Raw genomic sequence first — 22,422 nt, 5'->3', positions numbered from 1 at the left:
TAGATAAGTGGTAGTGTCATTCAGAATTTTATAAACCTCATCAACATAATATTGCTTATCCAGAATCACTACCCCCCCACCTTTATCCGCCGGGCGAATGACCAAATCATTCTTCTCAAGAAGAGAACTCATAGCCATTTTTGTAGAGTGGTCAGTATAATATTTTCTAACGGGAAGACTATTTAAATCCCTTAAAACCTGTTCCCGGAAAAGACCCACTGCAGAGTTAGCTTGAGGAGGTGGATTAAAGGTGGAGGCATTGCTCAAATTGGAGTAACTGTATTTAGCAGGCTCCTTACTAATAGGGTTAGTAAGAAAGTATCTCTTAATAGATAACTTTCTTGAGAACTTATGGACATCTATGAAAGCCTCAAATTTATTAATGTGTCTTGTAGGGGCAAATTTGAGGCCTTTATCGAGTAGTTTAATCTCATCAGCAGTAAGATCAACTTTACTGAGATTAAAAATACCATTACCTTTTAAAACTTCCTCTTTTTGGGGGTGTACATGCGTTCTCCTTCCTCCTCTCTTCCCTCTTTGTTTCTTTTTGTCCCCTGACCTGTCCCTAAAAAATGCGCAGGTTGGGAAACATGAGGGTAATAATTAGGAGATCCCTGTGACATAAGGGGAACCACATTATTAGGAGGTGGATAAGGCCCACTAGGTGGTCTGGGGGGACCTGAATTCCTTGAAGTCCCTGGTTGCTGGTGATAGTTATTATTAGGATGGTAATTCCCCTTGGGAGGTGGACCACCATAATAATTGGATTTATAGGGGCTATTATAATTTCTAGATTGGGGTGGACCTTTTTGAGCTATGACAAAATGGCGCCTGGCTATCGCGCATGCGCCTTTTGATCTATTTAGCTCTGATCTGCACGTCGCGGCGTACACCGGTTCTTTCTCTGAAGATGTGCTTGGCACGTAACGCGTAAGGAGGAGCCTGCGCACGCCTTGACGTCACGCCGTCGGAGCATTGTGGAGCTCCGGCGGCCACTACATCTGACAGGACGGTTAGTCCTGTTTGTTTCTTAATTGCTAGCTTTCATGTTTTGCTAGCCGTGTGCTATTTCATTTACTGCCATTTTATTGGATGCATCCTGTCTTACCCCAATAAACCAGTTTCAACTGTACTTCACTATGGGCATTTTTTTTTTGATCCCTTGTGGGGAGTATCTCCTCCTAGATACCGTTGATGTGCAGTGGAGGAGTGGTGGCTTTCTCTGGTGGAGCTGTGATTTCTTCCTTGCTGTTTAGTGGATCCTTTGCTGCTTTGGTTTGAGGATCTTCTCTGATCAAGGGAATACATCTACCCTTTTCCATGTTGATGACTACATCCTGAACTCCATCTTTGCCACATTGCGTGCACCTCTGGTCAGTGTGCACTGCCACCTGAAGTCACCTTTACTGGGACTTTCTTTATTGGGACTTTTTTTATATTATTTATTTTTCATATTCATATTCTTATTCATACTTTTATGTCACATTTATAATTTTTTAGCGCTGCACTTTATATTGTATAAGGTTTTGGAGTGGCCAAGTCAAAGTCCAGACTTAAATCCCATTGAGATGCTGTGGCATGACCTTAAAAAGGCCTTTCATGCTGGAAAACCTTCCAAGGTGGCTGAATTAAAACAATTCTTCAAAGAAGAGTGGGCCAAAATGCCTCCACAGTGGTGTGAAAGACTCATTGCCAATTATTGCAAATGCTTAATTGCAGTTGTTGCCATCAAGGGTGGCACCTCCAGTAATAGGTTTAGGGGGCATTTACTTTTTCACATAGGGCCAGTCAGGTTTGGACAGATTGTTTTTCCCTTAATAAATTGAAAGCATCACATCACTTAAAAACTGCACTTTGCATGTAGTCTGGTTTTCTTCATGTAAAATGAAAACGTGTTTGACAGTCTGAATCATGTAAGTGTGATAAATATGCAAAAAAAAAACAGGAAGGGGGCAAATACTTTTTTGACAGCACTGTTTGTGTGTGTGTGTGTGTGTGTGTGTGTGTGTGTGTGTGTGTGTGTGTGTGTGTGTGTGTGTGTGTGTGTGTGTATATATATATATATATATATATATATATATATATATATATATATATATATATATATATATATATATATATTGATTGTATACACGCATGAAGATGAAACAAATCATCCTACATAAGTTATATCTGTTTATCTGCAGCCATCTGTCTTCTACAGGTATTCAAAATGCTGAATTTTTACAGCATGTCTGAGCTTTCAGAAAGCAGGGAGCAAAGAACTGAAGTTACAGTCTGCAGAGCTCACTGAGAGCTGATTGGAGGGAAGGGACACCCCCCCTCCGCTTTACACATCACACAGGAACAGAAATAAGGTTGTCCATCAAAGGCTGTGTGCTGGAGCTCCATCACGTGTCACCTTTTTTCTCTTGGGGTCAGGAAAACCTGTCAGGTGTGACTCAAACGGATAGCACAGGAACGAGGCAGCAGAGAAAAATGACACTTAGGTCCAGTTCACAATACAAAAACGCACTCCGGATACATTAAAGATACGTTTTTGCTTACAGTTCACACCACACGCAGTTTTCATGCAGTTTGCTGTTTCAGTACAGTTCTGTATGGAAAAATTGCAGCATGTTCTACTTTTTTTTCTGCACTGGAAACAACTGGAACTGACTGCACTGGTGTGAACGAGGGCCATTGGAATACATGGAAAACAGTGTGCATGCATTTTTTTTGATGCAGAAAAAAAGCCACAGGACTGCATCTAATGTGAACTAGCCCGTAGCGCTCTGGATTGAGACAAGCACACACTAAATCTGTTTGATGGTCAAAATAATTTAAGTGTGATAAATATGCAAAAAAAATAGGAAGGGGGCAAAGATTTTCTTTTACAGCACTTTATATATTTATTACATACACAAATATTTCTAACACATCAAGAAAGTTGGGTTAGCATCCACAACTACTACATGAAACCAGACACAGGACAGTGGATTTTCAATTAGGATAAGCAGAATGATGGCATTGATAGAAGTAAATAGGAGTATAGTATAATAAGAAGCAACAACTGGTACATATATGATAAAAAATGATGATAAAATAACCCAAAAGTCCATAAAAGTCTGTAATGGTCCATATACTTTAGTGGCAGCTCCTCAGTGAGACTGACATAATAACAATAGGGAACCATAAGGAAACAGCAAGGGTCTGCAAATGGAATTGCATTGAGAGGGAGGACAGTAAAGCCGGCCATAGATAGAATTGAAAACCAAGCGAAAATTCTTGTGGAACGTAGAATCGTTTGGTTTTCGCATTATTAGTGCGCCTGCTGCGAGATGCGATTTTCATTCAGCAATGGAAAGTGCCAGACCCAACATGCTGGAATTTATTTTAGAAAAATGAAACAAATGATGACACACTTGTATGGGCTATTCTCATTTTTCGATCGACAGAATGTTCGGTTTTCGACTCATCTATGGCCGGCTTAAAGATTTCTTCACACCATACATGAGCAGTGGTATGCAGAAAAACGCAGTCAGTCAATGGATATGGTGTAAACAAGCCTTACAGCCCGAGTGCTACTAAGCAGGAAGCGCAGCCTGACTATGGAATGGGCCGGTATGCCTTCCCCTTTGTAGCTGATCAGTGCTCTTTGGGGCTACGATCTCAGTGTGGTCAGATATCACATTAGGATTGCTATGTCTTGGTGACCTAAGGGATGTCATGGGGACTTATAAAAGCCATGCACTAAGAATAGATATCCAGGGCTGAGGACTACCATATTGTCCCATTTTTTACATTCTTTTTCCTTTATATAGTAAAAAAAAAAAAAAACACACACAAAAACAGTGGATATTAAACATCACCAATGAAAGTTCTATTTATAAAATAAAAGGGTATATGAAATCCATTAGTATACAGCGTTACATGACCAGTTGTCATTCTATCTCAGCGTTGAAATCTGACCAATATCCTGATAATGAAGGAATATTACAGCCTGCCACTCAACGGACTACACACTATATGGCCAAAATGTCTTCCCCCCCAGACTAAGATCACATGACCATTAATTTCAGTTGGGAGCCAGCAGATCTGAACATGGCAGTTACAGGGCTACAAATAGAACCTTGTCCTGGTGTTCTAGGTTTGTGAATCCCATCCATACACAGGAATAACATGATTTCATTGGGTGCTGGATACATCAAACATGAATAATACAGATGTAAGCTGAGCAAAGATGTCCCACATTTCTTTTAGTTGAAAAAAAATTACCCAAAAAATGTGATTTACAAACACCACATAGGAAGCCCAATGCTTTTTCCATATATGGTCATGTGACCTTGTTTCCATAGCTACCACACCGTGATGTCATCACCACTTGGCTCCGCCCCCTCAGCTGCTCCTGTATCAGGAGCTTGCACAGCCTGCTGTCATTCCCTTCGTCTACGCTACCAGGAGTGGAAGCGATTTTTCTTTCTCTGTGAAGCTTTGTCATTTGTAATCATGACGCGGCTATTTATGAGAAAGAGAGGATATGATGTGAAGGACCTCCTGAAAACCAACAAGGAGGATCCTGTTACATTACAAGGAGTGGGACCCTTAACAGAGGACCACAGAGCAGCCTCACAGCCCCAAGATTCTGCCCCTAAAAGGGGTAGATTTAGGGCAACTGGGAAGAGATTTTGGCAGTTTCTGGTCAGATGTTGCCCCTTTTCTCAGACAAAATTAGGAGAAGAAGACGCAGAAAGTAAGTATTAGTCTAGTGAGATATAATAGAGATATAAGGCACTGTAAGGAAATACAAGATTTATCACCAATTACATATATATTGGGGTCACTATACATACACATAGCGGGGTCACCGGGTAGAGTCTAGGAAAGAGTTAGACCCCCTCTCGGGTTTTTTATGCCCCCATTACAAAGATTAATTCTCTATATTTGTCCTGACCACCGATGTCACTGGGATAGAAAGTGATGGAAAAGCCAACATTGTGGGCTGCCACCAGAACAGGAATAGAGGGGAAATCTTCTGATGGACAATACGGATGGGGGATACGTTGTTATGAATCTGCTGCAAAGTCTCATACCTGGAGGTCCTGCCAGTAATAGCACTTGTCATTAGCAGCAGCATTTGTCAGCCAGCCGTCAGTTGAATTCAGGTGACAGTTGGGCTACAGGGGTCAGGGGTCAGGTGTGCAGGAGGCATACATGGTCTATGGATAAATACAAAGTCAGCGTGAGCGCCTCCCCAGTGGCAGGCTGTGTATACAGGAGCCATCAATAGGAATGAGACCTTAAACTGCCCCCCCAATGACATTCCCATTCACTAGGATCATTCCTATAGACAGTTGTGTTCTAGGATCTGTATGACCAGGCAGACTGGGGGCTGCAGGAGCAGACTATTCATTCCGCTTTGTTATATTATTCTACACACACATTTTTAAGTCGTTAGGAAAATTCGGGTGTCACCACAACTACGGACTCACAACCAAATACAAAATAGTGTTACATTTATATTTAGTCAATTAAGATAAGCAGAGTGATGGAATTGCATTGAGAGGGAGGAACAGCTTAGGGCTCATTTACACCAGATGCATTGAACGTAGTATGAATGCATATACAAGAAAAAGAATGCATTTCAATAAGCCTTGTTTACCCCATTGCCCATTGAAAAGTACAACATGCTGTATTGTACGGTGGTGTGCAGAAAAAAAGTAGCTCAATGGATATGATGTAAACAAGCCCTAGAGCACAAGAGTTACTTAGCAGAAAGCGCAGCCTGAGTATGGAATGGGTCAGTATGGCTTCCCCATTGTAGCTGATCATTGGTCTTTGGTACTAAGATCTCAGTATGGTCATATAATCACATTAGGATTGCTATCTGTTGGTGGTCAGAAAGTGTAAGTACGGTTACTCAGCATTTAATAGCTGTTAGGCTCAGTTCACACTAGCTTTGTCAGCAGGCGTCAGAAAGACCTTTGGGAAGCGTTTTTAAAGCTTCTCAAACGCCTATGACAATTCTGCACATGGCAGCACACAGTGCTGTTCACACTGACGCCTCATGTCGAGTCAGGACTTGAAGCTTCCCATTCAAGTCTATGGTGCCGCTCCGCAAACGCCTAGAACTTCATTATAGGCGTTTGTGATGCGGTTTTTAAGTTTGCCAAACGCCTATCAACAGCCTCATAACCGCGCATGGGGCGTTTGGAGAGCGTTTCAGGAGCATTAAAAATGCTCCCCAAACGCCTGTCTAACGCCTGCCAAAAGCTATAGGGGAGTTTGGCAAGAGATAGAAATAAAGTCAAGTGTGAACGAGCCCTTAGGGATGTCATGGGGTTTAAAAAGCCATGCACTGACAATAGATGCCCAGGGCTGAGAACCATATTGTCTATGAATGTATAGAACTGCCATAAAGAAAAACGTGTCACATAGGATTAGTGTCATAACAAAGATTCACTTCCATATGTAAAAGAAAAAAGACATTTAAATGGCCACAGATTCTGTTTCACATAAATGATGCGGAAGTAGAAATAATACTTTTTTTCTCTCTCTCCAGGCAAAAATGAGATACCATCCAACAAAGGCACTGCGCAAATTCAGCAAGCTACATCCATGGAGGACAAGAAACCTCCCAATACTTCACATACCAGTGAGAGCAAGGAGGCTTCATTGGCCAAATCCAATGCTGACAAAAAATCAGCCAATAGTGAAGATGACAAGACTTCACTGGCTGCATCTACACTGGACAAGAAACAAGTCACCAGAGATTTGAATTGTTCCTTCTCTAATTTCTCTCTGGAATCAACAATTAAACAAAAAAGAAACAAAAAAAGGAAACAATTCACCAGTGAGATCGAGAAGGCTTTATGGACCATATCCGAAGAGGACGGAAAAACAGGCAATATTGAGTGCGAGGAAACTTCACCTACCTCCCAGTCCTGCAAATTTACCCTGGAAAGTTTCACTTTCCATAGAGTACTAGGACAGGGGGGCTTTGGAAAAGTAATGTTGGCCTCTCATCCTGACATTAAGCAGAAGCTAGCAGTGAAAATGGTTAAAAAAAGACCATTACTTGACCAGGATCCCAGCTGCGTCGTTACAGAGCGCTACATAATGGAAATGTGCAACAAGCACTCATTTTTCGCACATCTATACTGCTCCTTTCAAACAGAGACACATCTCGTCTTTGCTATGGAGTTCCTGGGTGGAGGGGATCTTGAAAAATTCATAAGAGTTTCAGCTCCACTTGATGAAGAAACCTTAAGACGTCTTACTGCTGAAATTCTGTGTGGACTGCAGCACCTTCATTCTCTTCAGATTGTCCACAGAGATCTAAAACCAGAGAACATTCTTCTGGATAACGCCGGGCACGTCAAGATTGCCGATTTCGGCCTATCGGCAATGTGCGTCAATGAGTGCTACAGAGTCACCAGTTGGGTGGGGACACCAGGTTACATGGCCCCTGAAGTCTATTATCAAAGTCCATACTATTACCCGGCTGACTATTTCTCATTTGGGATAATAGTATATGAGATGGCCTTAGGGGAGCATCCTTATTATACTGAACAGGAGAATGAAGAGCAGTTGGTTGCTCGCATGTACACCATGCCACCCTATTTACCATGGTACTTGGACTTTTACCTGCATGAACTCTTACGCAGACTTTTATGTCTTGACCAAGAGCAACGTGCGTACGAGGTGTGCAATCTCAGATCACACCCTTTCTTCAAGGGTATTGACTGGGAAGAGATAGAAGAAGGACCATCACATGTACAAAGTACATCGGAACCTATTCTCGAGCAACCACTGCAGGAAATCATTGAAGTGGATACCTTTCTGTCCAAAGACCTGGAGATGCCAATTGACTCATTGGATCAGGAGTATTTTAAGGACTTTACATACATTAGTGAGGGATTGAAGGCAAGGCAAGCCTGATCCCCACCACCACCACAACCAGAGGGCCATCCTTCAATGAATGGTTAACTAAAAAGTTCACAACAGTGAACAAAAAATGTAAATTAGATATGATGATAGATAGATAGATAGATAGATAGATAGATAGATAGATGATAAAGATAGATGATAAAGATAGATAGATAGATAGATAGATAAGATAGATAAGATAGATAGATGGATGATAATAGGGCAGCACAGTGGCTAAGTGGTTAGCACTTCTGCCTGGCAGTACTAGGGTCGCCGGTTTAAATCCCAACCACGGCACCACCTGCCTGGAGTTTGCATGTTCTCCCTGTGCCTGCGTGGGTTTCCTCCGGGTACTCCGGTTTCCTCCCACCCTCCAAAAATATGGCGCTATATAAGTACCTGAAATAAATAAATAATGATATAGATAGATAGATAGATAGATAGATAGATAGATAGATGGATAGAGATTAAGATAGGAACTGGCCAGAGAGGGATTACTTTGACGTAGTTGGCCGGCTTAAACATGCATAGAAATGTATGTGAACGAAAAATCCCTGTTTATATGGAAAGTTTGCTAAAAGGGGGTATATAGCAATGTGCAGATGGTTTTCCAGAATTTTTAGTGGTCACACCCATCACAGGTTGCCTGCAGAAATCTATGGGGGGGTGTAGACAAGACCAGTCACCCTGCACAAGGGCCCCAGGCCCGGTTCACACAGGAACACTGCTGTGGGTGGCAATAGATTCCCAACGACACTCCAAACACAGATCACAAATACAGTGTGTTTGCCTGCACCAAAATGCATGGTACCGCAGAGTCATGTTTTTTATTATTATAATACAGGATTTATATAGCGCCAACAGTTTACGCAGCGCTTTACAACATAAGGGCAGACAGTACAATTACAATACAAATGAATACAGAAGGATTGAGAGGGCCCTGCTCATTGGAGCTTACAATCATGTGATCCAGTTTCAGTGCGTTTTTAAATTGCATGGCACTGATTGCACAGGGACATTCCAAAATGTTGCATTGCTCATGTAACATGCCTAAACAACACAAATAAAGGCAGTTCTACTGAAGCAGATTGCGGTGTGCTAGTCATTATCTCTGTTCACTGTGGTGACATCCACCCACTGCTGCAACACCCCACAATTGCGTTCCGCTGCGGTGTACAATGGAGATACAGTGCAAAACGTATGTAGTGAGCGCGATGAAGTGAATGAGTAGCTAGCACAAAGTGGCAAACCCTCTTCTTCCACTACATAAACATATAAATAAAGGTGCAGCGCTAATAAACAGTAAACAAATATGTGAATACAGTGCACTGAGGAGCCTGGAAGCAGTCAGAGCTCACAGAGCTCCAACAGGGTCCCTCCAGCACTGTGACCTACCCGAGCTTGCTCTGTGAGCTCCGACCACTTCCACGCTCTTCTGTGCACTAAATGTGAGAACGCCTTGGCTCCTCCCACAGTCCAGAGCTTTTGGCAGAGATGGAGAGTGCTGGAGCTGGGTGGAAGGAGGTGCTATACTTTGGATGGATCACTGCCATGGGCAACACAGCATGTGCCGATTCTTCTCTCAGGTGCTGAGGCCTGCTGTCTCATCCATGCTCCATGGATCATTATGCACCCTACCAAAAAATGAAGCATGGAGGAAGGTTGGCGACATCAAAGCACATTTAATAATTAACTCCTAGTGATCCCAAGATGTGCTGAAAATGGCCTGGGCTTCCTGGGAGTAGATATAAACTCTCACAAATAATCTACGGAAAAGACACCAGTGATATGAACACTTTCCACAGTAAATGGGAGGATGTGTTTACTTCGGACATGATGAGGCTGAATGAAGGGAGCAACTGATGTCTATGAGCCTTCACTGTGGCAGCCATAATGGGTAGAGCCAGAAGAATATACAAAGACCAATGACATCACTTAGACATCGAGAGGCTTATTTGTAGAGCAAATCAAAATGGAGATGCTGCTCACAAGAACCAATCGGATTCCTGCTTTCCACTGTAAATTAAAAAAAGTAAAGGCCAAAAGCTGCTTGGCTTCTAAAGCCTATGACACCCTAGTATATCCAGTCGCTGGCAGCAATCTGCCCACAACAGGATCCCTAGGAAGGAACGAGAAACTACTCGACTGTTTCCTTTCACTTCCTGTTTTGGAGTCTCAGCCAGAAATATCAAAATGAATGTAATGGAAGCAGCAGGGCAGCTTAGTAGTTACCTGTATGGAGATTTGCACAGCACCAGCAGTTCCAGAGACAAAGGGGGCTATTTACTAAAACTGGAGCAATCCAAATCTGGTGCAGCTGTGCATGGTAGCCAATCAGCTTTCAGGTTTTATTGCCAAAGCTTAATTGAACAAGCTAAAGTTAGAAGATGATTGGCTACCATGCACAGCTGCACTAGATTCTGAGAGCTCCAGTTTTAGTAAATCTATCCCATAGGATTTTCATGCAGCCTTGGAGCGGTGACATCTCTTTACATGTCTCCACAGAGATAGTGTGCTAACTGGAATACAAACTGGGAACCCCAGGGTAGGTAATCAGGATTGCCAACCGCTAAGCCACCCTGCCACTTCCATTACATTCGCTGACCAGATATGACCTGAATACTCCATGAACTTTGCAGGAAAGTAGGAAGGTGCACATACAGGTGAAACTCAAAAAATTAGAGTATCATGCAAAAGTTCATTTATTTCAGTAATGAAACTTAAAAGGTGAAACTAATAATATATGTCCAATAACAAACTGGGAGAGGGACCAGATCTGCAAACATTAGTTGACTTCAGCAGAATAAAATCAGGGCACCTGTTCTGCCAGAGTCTGTAAATTGCAGTGCCAGGACCTTTGTAAATTGCAAGGGCACAAATACAAATCCTTTGGCAGATATTTGTATTTAGTTGCTTGCCCGGAGTTCACATGACATGGCTCCCCAAATCATCACAGACTCTGGAAACTTCACACTGGACTTCAAGCATCTTGCAGTGTGTGCCTCTCCATTCTTCCTCCATACTCTGGGTCCTTGGTTTCTAAATGAGATGCAGAAGTTGCTCTCATCAGAAAAGAGGACTTTGGAACACTGAGCAACAGACCAGGTCTGTTTTTCTTTAGCCCATGTAGGACGCTTCTGACGTTGTTTGTTGTTTAGGAGCGGCTTGACAAGTGGAATACGACATTTGAAGCCCATGTCCAGGATCCGTCTGTGTGTGGTGGCTCTTGATGCACTGACTCCAGCCTCAGTCCACTCCTTGTGAAAGTCCCCAACACTTTTGAATGGCCTTTTCCTGACAATCCTCTCCAGGCTGCGGTCATCCCTGCTGCTTGTGCACCTTTTTCTTCCAGACTTTTCCCTTCCACATAACTTTCTATTAATGTGCTTTGATACAGCACTTTCGGAACATCCAACTTCTTTTGCAATTACCTTTTGAGGCTTTCCCTCCTTCTGGAGGGTGTCAATGATGGTTTTCTGCACAACTGTCAGGTCAGCAGTCTTTCCCATGATTGTGATTCGACTGAACCAGACTGAGAGACCATTTAAAGGCTCAGGAACCCTTTGCAGGTGTTATGGCTTAATTAGCTGATTAGAGTGGGACACTTTGAGCCGAGAATATTGCACCTTTTCATAATATTCTAATTTTCTGAGATTGTGGATTTGGGGTTTTCATGAGCTGTAAGCCATAATCATCACAATTATAATAAATCATGGCTTGAACTATCTTGCTTTGCATGTAATGAGTCTATTTCATATATTAGTTTCACCTTTTAAGTTGCATTACTGAAATAAATGAACTTTTGATCGATATTCTAATTTTTTGAGTTTCCCTGTAGATGAGGTCAGATCATATTTAACTTTATTAAAGCCAGACAAAGCACACTGCAACAACTTCCTACAATCTGCATGGAGTTTGTGTGTTCTCCCTTTACTTGTATAGGTTTCCTGCAACATTCCAAAAATATGCTGGGTAATAGGCTAAAGTCCAAACCTAATTGCTGTATGTATGAAAATGTGATAAGGACCAAAAGGACAGCCACTGACGGATGGAAATTTGTCCAGTTCAAATTACTTCAACAGCACAACCTCAGCTCATCCAGGAGGTCATAAAAGAACATCAAAAGAACTGCAGGCCTCGCTTGCTTTAGTAAAGGTCAGTGTTCATGATCCAGCAACAGAAAGAGATTGGGCAAAAATGGCTTCCATGGGAGAGTTATAAGGCAAAAGCCACTGCTGACAAGAAAGAACACAAAGGCTCATCTCACATTTGCCAAAAGAAATCTTGATTATCCCCAGGACATTTGGGCAAAAATTCTGTGGACTGATGGGACAAAAGTTGAACTTTTTGGAAGGTGTGCGTACTGTTACATCTGGCGTAAAACTAACACAGCATTTCATAGAAAGAAAATATCATACCAACAGTCAAACATGGTGGTTGTAATGTGCTGGTCTGGGGCTGCTTTGCAGCTTCAGGACCTGGACGGCTTGCCATAACTGATGGAGCCATGAATTCTGTGCTCTACCAGAAAATCCTGAAGGAGAATGTCCGGCCGTCAGTTCCTGAACTCAAGCTCAATAGCACATGGATTATGCAACAGAACAATGGTCCGATACACACCAGCATGTCCACCACAAAAAAATAAAATTAAGGTTTTGGAGTGAAACAGAGAGCAAAAAAGTGAGCGCTTTTAAATGGACAAGCAGCTGAAACACATAGGACAACCAAAAAATCCTCACATGAATATACAATATAAAGTGCAGCGCTAAAAAATAATAAATGTGACATAAAAGTATGAATAAGAATATGAATATGAAAAATAAATAATATAAAAAAAGTCCCAATAAAGAAAGTCCCAGTAAAGGTGACTTCAGGTGGCAGTGCACACTGACCAGAGGTGCACGCAATGTGGCAAAGATGGAGTTCAGGATGTAGTCATCAACATGGAAAAGGGTAGATGTATTCCCTTGATCAGAGAAGATCCTCAAACCAAAGCAGCAAAGGATCCACTAAACAGCAAGGAAGAAATCACAGCTCCACCAGAGAAAGCCACCACTCCTCCACTGCACATCAACGGTATCTAAGAGGAGATACTCCCCACAAGGGATCAAGAAAAAATGCCCATAGTGAAGTACAGTTGAAACTGGTTTATTGGGGTAAGACAGGATGCATCCAATAAAATGGCAGTAAATGAAATAGCACACGGCTAGCAAAACATGAAAGCTAGCAATTAAGAAACAAACAGGACTAACCGTCCTGTCAGATGTAGTGGCCGCCGGAGCTCCACAATGCTCCGACGGCGTGACGTCAAGGCGTGCGCAGGCTCCTCCTTACGCGTTACGTGCCAAGCACATCTTCAGAGAAAGAACCGGTGTACGCCGCGACGTGCAGATCAGAGCTAAATAGATCAAAAGGCGCATGCGCGATAGCCAGGCGCCATTTTGTCATAGCTCAAAAAGGTCTGCATGTCCATCATAGACTGCCAGAGGGACAGCAGACGGTACAACAATTAAAATCAGGCATACATACTCTATGCAAAATGGTCATACATAAAAGGAAAATGTTAATGAATAATGAAAACTTAAAAAGGAAAAGAAAAAAAGGGATATAACTATAACCATGGACAATATCATGATTATTAAGAAAACAAGCCAGATCGAAAGGCGCATGCGCCATAGCAAGGCGCCATTTTGTCATAGCTCAAACAACAGAGAAACAGAGTCTACATGCTCATAATGAATTAACAGAAGAGCAGAAGACCATACTTCAATTAGGGATTGAGCAAATCTCTCCATACCTAAAATAAGGTCATACATAATGGAGAGTAATGGCATAAAAAATAAAAACTGTTATAAATAACCATGAAATTAAAAAGGGGGGGGCCAATAAGTACATATATAACGCAGCAATAATTATGTGATAACAAACACATCATATTACAAAAATATGATTCAAAAATACAAAGATATGTATTGAAATAAAATTCAATAAAATACACAAAAAAAAAAATAAAAATAAAAATGAAAATGTGAAGAAAACTGTTATTTCAGCTATTGTCTATAAAACAATTTACGTCAAATTCGACGTTAAGGCCCCGTGGGTATAGAGTATCCAATTGACAAATGTATCTAGTTTCTAACTGTGAAACAGCCCGGATTTTATAAGTACCTCTCCAATGTGGAACAATAGTATCAATTCCAGTGAATCTCAAAAGGGAAGGATCTCTCCCATGATGGCGTCTAAAATGTAGTGAGAGAGAGTGATCTTTAAAGCCCTTTCTAATATTATTTATATGCTCCCTGAGCCGATCACGTAACCTTCTCGTGGTACGGCCCACATACTGCTTGGAGCAGGGACATTCGAGAAGGTAAACTACATGCTTGCTATTACAACATATAAACTTGTCTATATTATATGTGTTGTTATTGGAACTGGAACGGAAAGTAGTGATTTTCCTTTTTCTATTACCATCTACTTTACAAGCTATGCATTTGTTGCACGGGTAGAAACCTTTATAATTAAATAAAGACAGAGGCTTAGCAGGAGGATTAATCACATTGGGAGATATAATATCTCTCAAAGTAGATGGCTTACGAAAAATAACCTCTGGTAAGTTAGGCAGAATTTTGTTTAAGATGGGATCAGCTCTCAAAATTTGCCAATTCTTTTTGATAATATGGCGAATAGATCTATGTTGAATAGAAAAGGTAGTGATGAAAGGGCAAATTAAATTCTTAGGAGGTTTAGGATTTGACTTAAGGAGTTGTTCCCTTCCCATATCTGCAACCATAATAATGGTGTCATCAAGCGTGGAGGTATTGTAACCCTTTTCAATAAATCTTTCCTTCAAAATGGAAGCTTGTGTATGGTAATCCTTTAGATCAGTACAATTCCTTCTAATCCTCTGAAACTGACTTTTAGGGATGTTAGAAAGCCAATTTGGATGATGGCAACTATCAAGAGGAATGTAACTGTTACGATCGGAAGGTTTAAAGTAAGACTTAGTAACAATCTTACCACCAATGTTCATGAGAACTAAATCAAGATAATTAATTTCCACCATACTATAAGTATACGTGAAATTAATATTACTAGTGTTGTAATTAAGCGTTCCGAAAAAATTAATGAGAGATTGCTCGCTACCATTCCATAACAAAAGTACGTCATCAATGTACCTTTTGTAGAAGGATAATTCAGGCCACTCCCTAGCATAAATAACCTCCTCCTCCCAGTATGACATGAAGAGGTTGGCAAGGCTGGGGGCAAACTTAGCCCCCATAGTCACGCCCTTAATCTGCAGATAAAAGTTGCCATCGAACCACATATAATTCTTTTTCATCGCAAAATCCAGTAATTCAAGGATAAAACACATATGAGGTACAGATAAGGAGCTATGATGTTTTAAATAATACTCAACTGCCTGCAAGCCTTCTTGATGGCTTATACTACTATATAGGGCTTCCACATCTGCAGTAACTAAATAGGTAGTGGGGTTAGTAGCAATATCTTGTATAGCGTTCAGTACTTGCTTAGTATCCTTTAAATAGGATGGTGTAAGGGTGACAAGTGGCTGGAGATAGTGATCTATGTAGGCTCCAATCTTGGAGCAGAGGGAATTGATCCCACTTACAATTGGCCTACCCGGAGGGTGCAAAGCATCCTTATGCACCTTGGGTAAAATGTACATAATGGGTAATCTAGGTGCTTTTGGACACAAGAAAACCTTTTCTTTCTGGTTAATTAACTTATTATCAAATCCAGAATTGATAATGCTCTTTAGAGATTTCTTATATTTCAGAATGGGGTTATTATTCAAAGGTAGATAAGTGGTAGTGTCATTCAGAATTTTATAAACCTCATCAACATAATATTGCTTATCCAGAATCACTACCCCCCCACCTTTATCCGCCGGGCGAATGACCAAATCATTCTTCTCAAGAAGAGAACTCATAGCCATTTTTGTAGAGTGGTCAGTATAATATTTTCTAACGGGAAGACTATTTAAATCCCTTAAAACCTGTTCCCGGAAAAGACCCACTGCAGAGTTAGCTTGAGGAGGTGGATTAAAGGTGGAGGCATTGCTCAAATTGGAGTAACTGTATTTAGCAGGCTCCTTACTAATAGGGTTAGTAAGAAAGTATCTCTTAATAGATAACTTTCTTGAGAACTTATGGACATCTATGAAAGCCTCAAATTTATTAATGTGTCTTGTAGGGGCAAATTTGAGGCCTTTATCGAGTAGTTTAATCTCATCAGCAGTAAGATCAACTTTACTGAGATTAAAAATACCATTACCTTTTAAAACTTCCTCTTTTTGGGGGTGTACATGCGTTCTCCTTCCTCCTCTCTTCCCTCTTTGTTTCTTTTTGTCCCCTGACCTGTCCCTAAAAAATGCGCAGGTTGGGAAACATGAGGGTAATAATTAGGAGATCCCTGTGACATAAGGGGAACCACATTATTAGGAGGTGGATAAGGCCCACTAGGTGGTCTGGGGGGACCTGAATTCCTTGAAGTCCCTGGTTGCTGGTGATAGTTATTATTAGGATGGTAATTCCCCTTGGGAGGTGGACCACCATAATAATTGGATTTATAGGGGCTATTATAATTTCTAGATTGGGGTGGACCTTTTTGAGCTATGACAAAATGGCGCCTGGCTATCGCGCATGCGCCTTTTGATCTATTTAGCTCTGATCTGCACGTCGCGGCGTACACCGGTTCTTTCTCTGAAGATGTGCTTGGCACGTAACGCGTAAGGAGGAGCCTGCGCACGCCTTGACGTCACGCCGTCGGAGCATTGTGGAGCTCCGGCGGCCACTACATCTGACAGGACGGTTAGTCCTGTTTGTTTCTTAATTGCTAGCTTTCATGTTTTGCTAGCCGTGTGCTATTTCATTTACTGCCATTTTATTGGATGCATCCTGTCTTACCCCAATAAACCAGTTTCAACTGTACTTCACTATGGGCATTTTTTTTTTGATCCCTTGTGGGGAGTATCTCCTCCTAGATACCGTTGATGTGCAGTGGAGGAGTGGTGGCTTTCTCTGGTGGAGCTGTGATTTCTTCCTTGCTGTTTAGTGGATCCTTTGCTGCTTTGGTTTGAGGATCTTCTCTGATCAAGGGAATACATCTACCCTTTTCCATGTTGATGACTACATCCTGAACTCCATCTTTGCCACATTGCGTGCACCTCTGGTCAGTGTGCACTGCCACCTGAAGTCACCTTTACTGGGACTTTCTTTATTGGGACTTTTTTTATATTATTTATTTTTCATATTCATATTCTTATTCATACTTTTATGTCACATTTATAATTTTTTAGCGCTGCACTTTATATTGTATAAGGTTTTGGAGTGGCCAAGTCAAAGTCCAGACTTAAATCCCATTGAGATGCTGTGGCATGACCTTAAAAAGGCCTTTCATGCTGGAAAACCTTCCAAGGTGGCTGAATTAAAACAATTCTTCAAAGAAGAGTGGGCCAAAATGCCTCCACAGTGGTGTGAAAGACTCATTGCCAATTATTGCAAATGCTTAATTGCAGTTGTTGCCATCAAGGGTGGCACCTCCAGTAATAGGTTTAGGGGGCATTTACTTTTTCACATAGGGCCAGTCAGGTTTGGACAGATTGTTTTTCCCTTAATAAATTGAAAGCATCACATCACTTAAAAACTGCACTTTGCATGTAGTCTGGTTTTCTTCATGTAAAATGAAAACGTGTTTGACAGTCTGAATCATGTAAGTGTGATAAATATGCAAAAAAAAAACAGGAAGGGGGCAAATACTTTTTTGACAGCACTGTTTGTGTGTGTGTGTGTGTGTGTGTGTGTGTGTGTGTGTATATATATATATATATATATATATATATATATATATATATATATTGATTGTATACACGCATGAAGATGAAACAAATCATCCTACATAAGTTATATCTGTTTATCTGCAGCCATCTGTCTTCTACAGGTATTCAAAATGCTGAATTTTTACAGCATGTCTGAGCTTTCAGAAAGCAGGGAGCAAAGAACTGAAGTTACAGTCTGCAGAGCTCACTGAGAGCTGATTGGAGGGAAGGGACACCCCCCCTCCGCTTTACACATCACACAGGAACAGAAATAAGGTTGTCCATCAAAGGCTGTGTGCTGGAGCTCCATCACGTGTCACCTTTTTTCTCTTGGGGTCAGGAAAACCTGTCAGGTGTGACTCAAACGGATAGCACAGGAACGAGGCAGCAGAGAAAAATGACACTTAGGTCCAGTTCACAATACAAAAACGCACTCCGGATACATTAAAGATACGTTTTTGCTTACAGTTCACACCACACGCAGTTTTCATGCAGTTTGCTGTTTCAGTACAGTTCTGTATGGAAAAATTGCAGCATGTTCTACTTTTTTTTCTGCACTGGAAACAACTGGAACTGACTGCACTGGTGTGAACGAGGGCCATTGGAATACATGGAAAACAGTGTGCATGCATTTTTTTTGATGCAGAAAAAAAGCCACAGGACTGCATCTAATGTGAACTAGCCCGTAGCGCTCTGGATTGAGACAAGCACACACTAAATCTGTTTGATGGTCAAAATAATTTAAGTGTGATAAATATGCAAAAAAAATAGGAAGGGGGCAAAGATTTTCTTTTACAGCACTTTATATATTTATTACATACACAAATATTTCTAACACATCAAGAAAGTTGGGTTAGCATCCACAACTACTACATGAAACCAGACACAGGACAGTGGATTTTCAATTAGGATAAGCAGAATGATGGCATTGATAGAAGTAAATAGGAGTATAGTATAATAAGAAGCAACAACTGGTACATATATGATAAAAAATGATGATAAAATAACCCAAAAGTCCATAAAAGTCTGTAATGGTCCATATACTTTAGTGGCAGCTCCTCAGTGAGACTGACATAATAACAATAGGGAACCATAAGGAAACAGCAAGGGTCTGCAAATGGAATTGCATTGAGAGGGAGGACAGTAAAGCCGGCCATAGATAGAATTGAAAACCAAGCGAAAATTCTTGTGGAACGTAGAATCGTTTGGTTTTCGCATTATTAGTGCGCCTGCTGCGAGATGCGATTTTCATTCAGCAATGGAAAGTGCCAGACCCAACATGCTGGAATTTATTTTAGAAAAATGAAACAAATGATGACACACTTGTATGGGCTATTCTCATTTTTCGATCGACAGAATGTTCGGTTTTCGACTCATCTATGGCCGGCTTAAAGATTTCTTCACACCATACATGAGCAGTGGTATGCAGAAAAACGCAGTCAGTCAATGGATATGGTGTAAACAAGCCTTACAGCCCGAGTGCTACTAAGCAGGAAGCGCAGCCTGACTATGGAATGGGCCGGTATGCCTTCCCCTTTGTAGCTGATCAGTGCTCTTTGGGGCTACGATCTCAGTGTGGTCAGATATCACATTAGGATTGCTATGTCTTGGTGACCTAAGGGATGTCATGGGGACTTATAAAAGCCATGCACTAAGAATAGATATCCAGGGCTGAGGACTACCATATTGTCCCATTTTTTACATTCTTTTTCCTTTATATAGTAAAAAAAAAAAAACACACACAAAAACAGTGGATATTAAACATCACCAATGAAAGTTCTATTTATAAAATAAAAGGGTATATGAAATCCATTAGTATACAGCGTTACATGACCAGTTGTCATTCTATCTCAGCGTTGAAATCTGACCAATATCCTGATAATGAAGGAATATTACAGCCTGCCACTCAACGGACTACACACTATATGGCCAAAATGTCTTCCCCCCCAGACTAAGATCACATGACCATTAATTTCAGTTGGGAGCCAGCAGATCTGAACATGGCAGTTACAGGGCTACAAATAGAACCTTGTCCTGGTGTTCTAGGTTTGTGAATCCCATCCATACACAGGAATAACATGATTTCATTGGGTGCTGGATACATCAAACATGAATAATACAGATGTAAGCTGAGCAAAGATGTCCCACATTTCTTTTAGTTGAAAAAAAATTACCCAAAAAATGTGATTTACAAACACCACATAGGAAGCCCAATGCTTTTTCCATATATGGTCATGTGACCTTGTTTCCATAGCTACCACACCGTGATGTCATCACCACTTGGCTCCGCCCCCTCAGCTGCTCCTGTATCAGGAGCTTGCACAGCCTGCTGTCATTCCCTTCGTCTACGCTACCAGGAGTGGAAGCGATTTTTCTTTCTCTGTGAAGCTTTGTCATTTGTAATCATGACGCGGCTATTTATGAGAAAGAGAGGATATGATGTGAAGGACCTCCTGAAAACCAACAAGGAGGATCCTGTTACATTACAAGGAGTGGGACCCTTAACAGAGGACCACAGAGCAGCCTCACAGCCCCAAGATTCTGCCCCTAAAAGGGGTAGATTTAGGGCAACTGGGAAGAGATTTTGGCAGTTTCTGGTCAGATGTTGCCCCTTTTCTCAGACAAAATTAGGAGAAGAAGACGCAGAAAGTAAGTATTAGTCTAGTGAGATATAATAGAGATATAAGGCACTGTAAGGAAATACAAGATTTATCACCAATTACATATATATTGGGGTCACTATACATACACATAGCGGGGTCACCGGGTAGAGTCTAGGAAAGAGTTAGACCCCCTCTCGGGTTTTTTATGCCCCCATTACAAAGATTAATTCTCTATATTTGTCCTGACCACCGATGTCACTGGGATAGAAAGTGATGGAAAAGCCAACATTGTGGGCTGCCACCAGAACAGGAATAGAGGGGAAATCTTCTGATGGACAATACGGATGGGGGATACGTTGTTATGAATCTGCTGCAAAGTCTCATACCTGGAGGTCCTGCCAGTAATAGCACTTGTCATTAGCAGCAGCATTTGTCAGCCAGCCGTCAGTTGAATTCAGGTGACAGTTGGGCTACAGGGGTCAGGTGTGCAGGAGGCATACATGGTCTATGGATAAATACAAAGTCAGCGTGAGCGCCTCCCCAGTGGCAGGCTGTGTATACAGGAGCCATCAATAGGAATGAGACCTTAAACTGCCCCCCCAATGACATTCCCATTCACTAGGATCATTCCTATAGACAGTTGTGTTCTAGGATCTGTATGACCAGGCAGACTGGGGGCTGCAGGAGCAGACTATTCATTCCGCTTTGTTATATTATTCTACACACACATTTTTAAGTCGTTAGGAAAATTCGGGTGTCACCACAACTACGGACTCACAACCAAATACAAAATAGTGTTACATTTATATTTAGTCAATTAAGATAAGCAGAGTGATGGAATTGCATTGAGAGGGAGGAACAGCTTAGGGCTCATTTACACCAGATGCATTGAACGTAGTATGAATGCATATACAAGAAAAAGAATGCATTTCAATAAGCCTTGTTTACCCCATTGCCCATTGAAAAGTACAACATGCTGTATTGTACGGTGGTGTGCAGAAAAAAAGTAGCTCAATGGATATGATGTAAACAAGCCCTAGAGCACAAGAGTTACTTAGCAGAAAGCGCAGCCTGAGTATGGAATGGGTCAGTATGGCTTCCCCATTGTAGCTGATCATTGGTCTTTGGTACTAAGATCTCAGTATGGTCATATAATCACATTAGGATTGCTATCTGTTGGTGGTCAGAAAGTGTAAGTACGGTTACTCAGCATTTAATAGCTGTTAGGCTCAGTTCACACTAGCTTTGTCAGCAGGCGTCAGAAAGACCTTTGGGAAGCGTTTTTAAAGCTTCTCAAACGCCTATGACAATTCTGCACATGGCAGCACACAGTGCTGTTCACACTGACGCCTCATGTCGAGTCAGGACTTGAAGCTTCCCATTCAAGTCTATGGTGCCGCTCCGCAAACGCCTAGAACTTCATTATAGGCGTTTGTGATGCGGTTTTTAAGTTTGCCAAACGCCTATCAACAGCCTCATAACCGCGCATGGGGCGTTTGGAGAGCGTTTCAGGAGCATTAAAAATGCTCCCCAAACGCCTGTCTAACGCCTGCCAAAAGCTATAGGGGAGTTTGGCAAGAGATAGAAATAAAGTCAAGTGTGAACGAGCCCTTAGGGATGTCATGGGGTTTAAAAAGCCATGCACTGACAATAGATGCCCAGGGCTGAGAACCATATTGTCTATGAATGTATAGAACTGCCATAAAGAAAAACGTGTCACATAGGATTAGTGTCATAACAAAGATTCACTTCCATATGTAAAAGAAAAAAGACATTTAAATGGCCACAGATTCTGTTTCACATAAATGATGCGGAAGTAGAAATAATACTTTTTTTCTCTCTCTCCAGGCAAAAATGAGATACCATCCAACAAAGGCACTGCGCAAATTCAGCAAGCTACATCCATGGAGGACAAGAAACCTCCCAATACTTCACATACCAGTGAGAGCAAGGAGGCTTCATTGGCCAAATCCAATGCTGACAAAAAATCAGCCAATAGTGAAGATGACAAGACTTCACTGGCTGCATCTACACTGGACAAGAAACAAGTCACCAGAGATTTGAATTGTTCCT

At 41.5% G+C, this 22,422-nt stretch overlaps 2 protein-coding genes across 2 annotated transcripts in view; one reads left to right on the top strand and one right to left on the bottom strand.

Moving 5' to 3' along the window:
- The window catches only part of LOC149451555 (uncharacterized), a 133,000-nt gene that overhangs the window by 92,239 nt on the left and 18,339 nt on the right, over positions 1-22,422 (bottom strand). The window lies entirely within an intron of this gene.
- LOC149451557 (protein kinase C theta type-like) lies at positions 6,991-7,920 on the top strand. Its single transcript, XM_089690545.1, has one exon. It carries the CDS (start codon positions 6,991-6,993, stop codon positions 7,918-7,920), a length of 930 nt encoding a protein of 309 aa, XP_089546671.1.

This window comes from Staurois parvus, unplaced genomic scaffold, assembly GCF_062004578.1.
Source record: "Staurois parvus isolate SC_StPar_1 unplaced genomic scaffold, SC_StPar_1.0 ptg000531l, whole genome shotgun sequence".
Classification (NCBI taxonomy): domain Eukaryota; kingdom Metazoa; phylum Chordata; class Amphibia; order Anura; family Ranidae; genus Staurois; species Staurois parvus.
The sequence above is the reverse complement of the archived record's forward strand: the minus strand, read 5'-3'. Positions and strand labels throughout refer to the sequence as shown.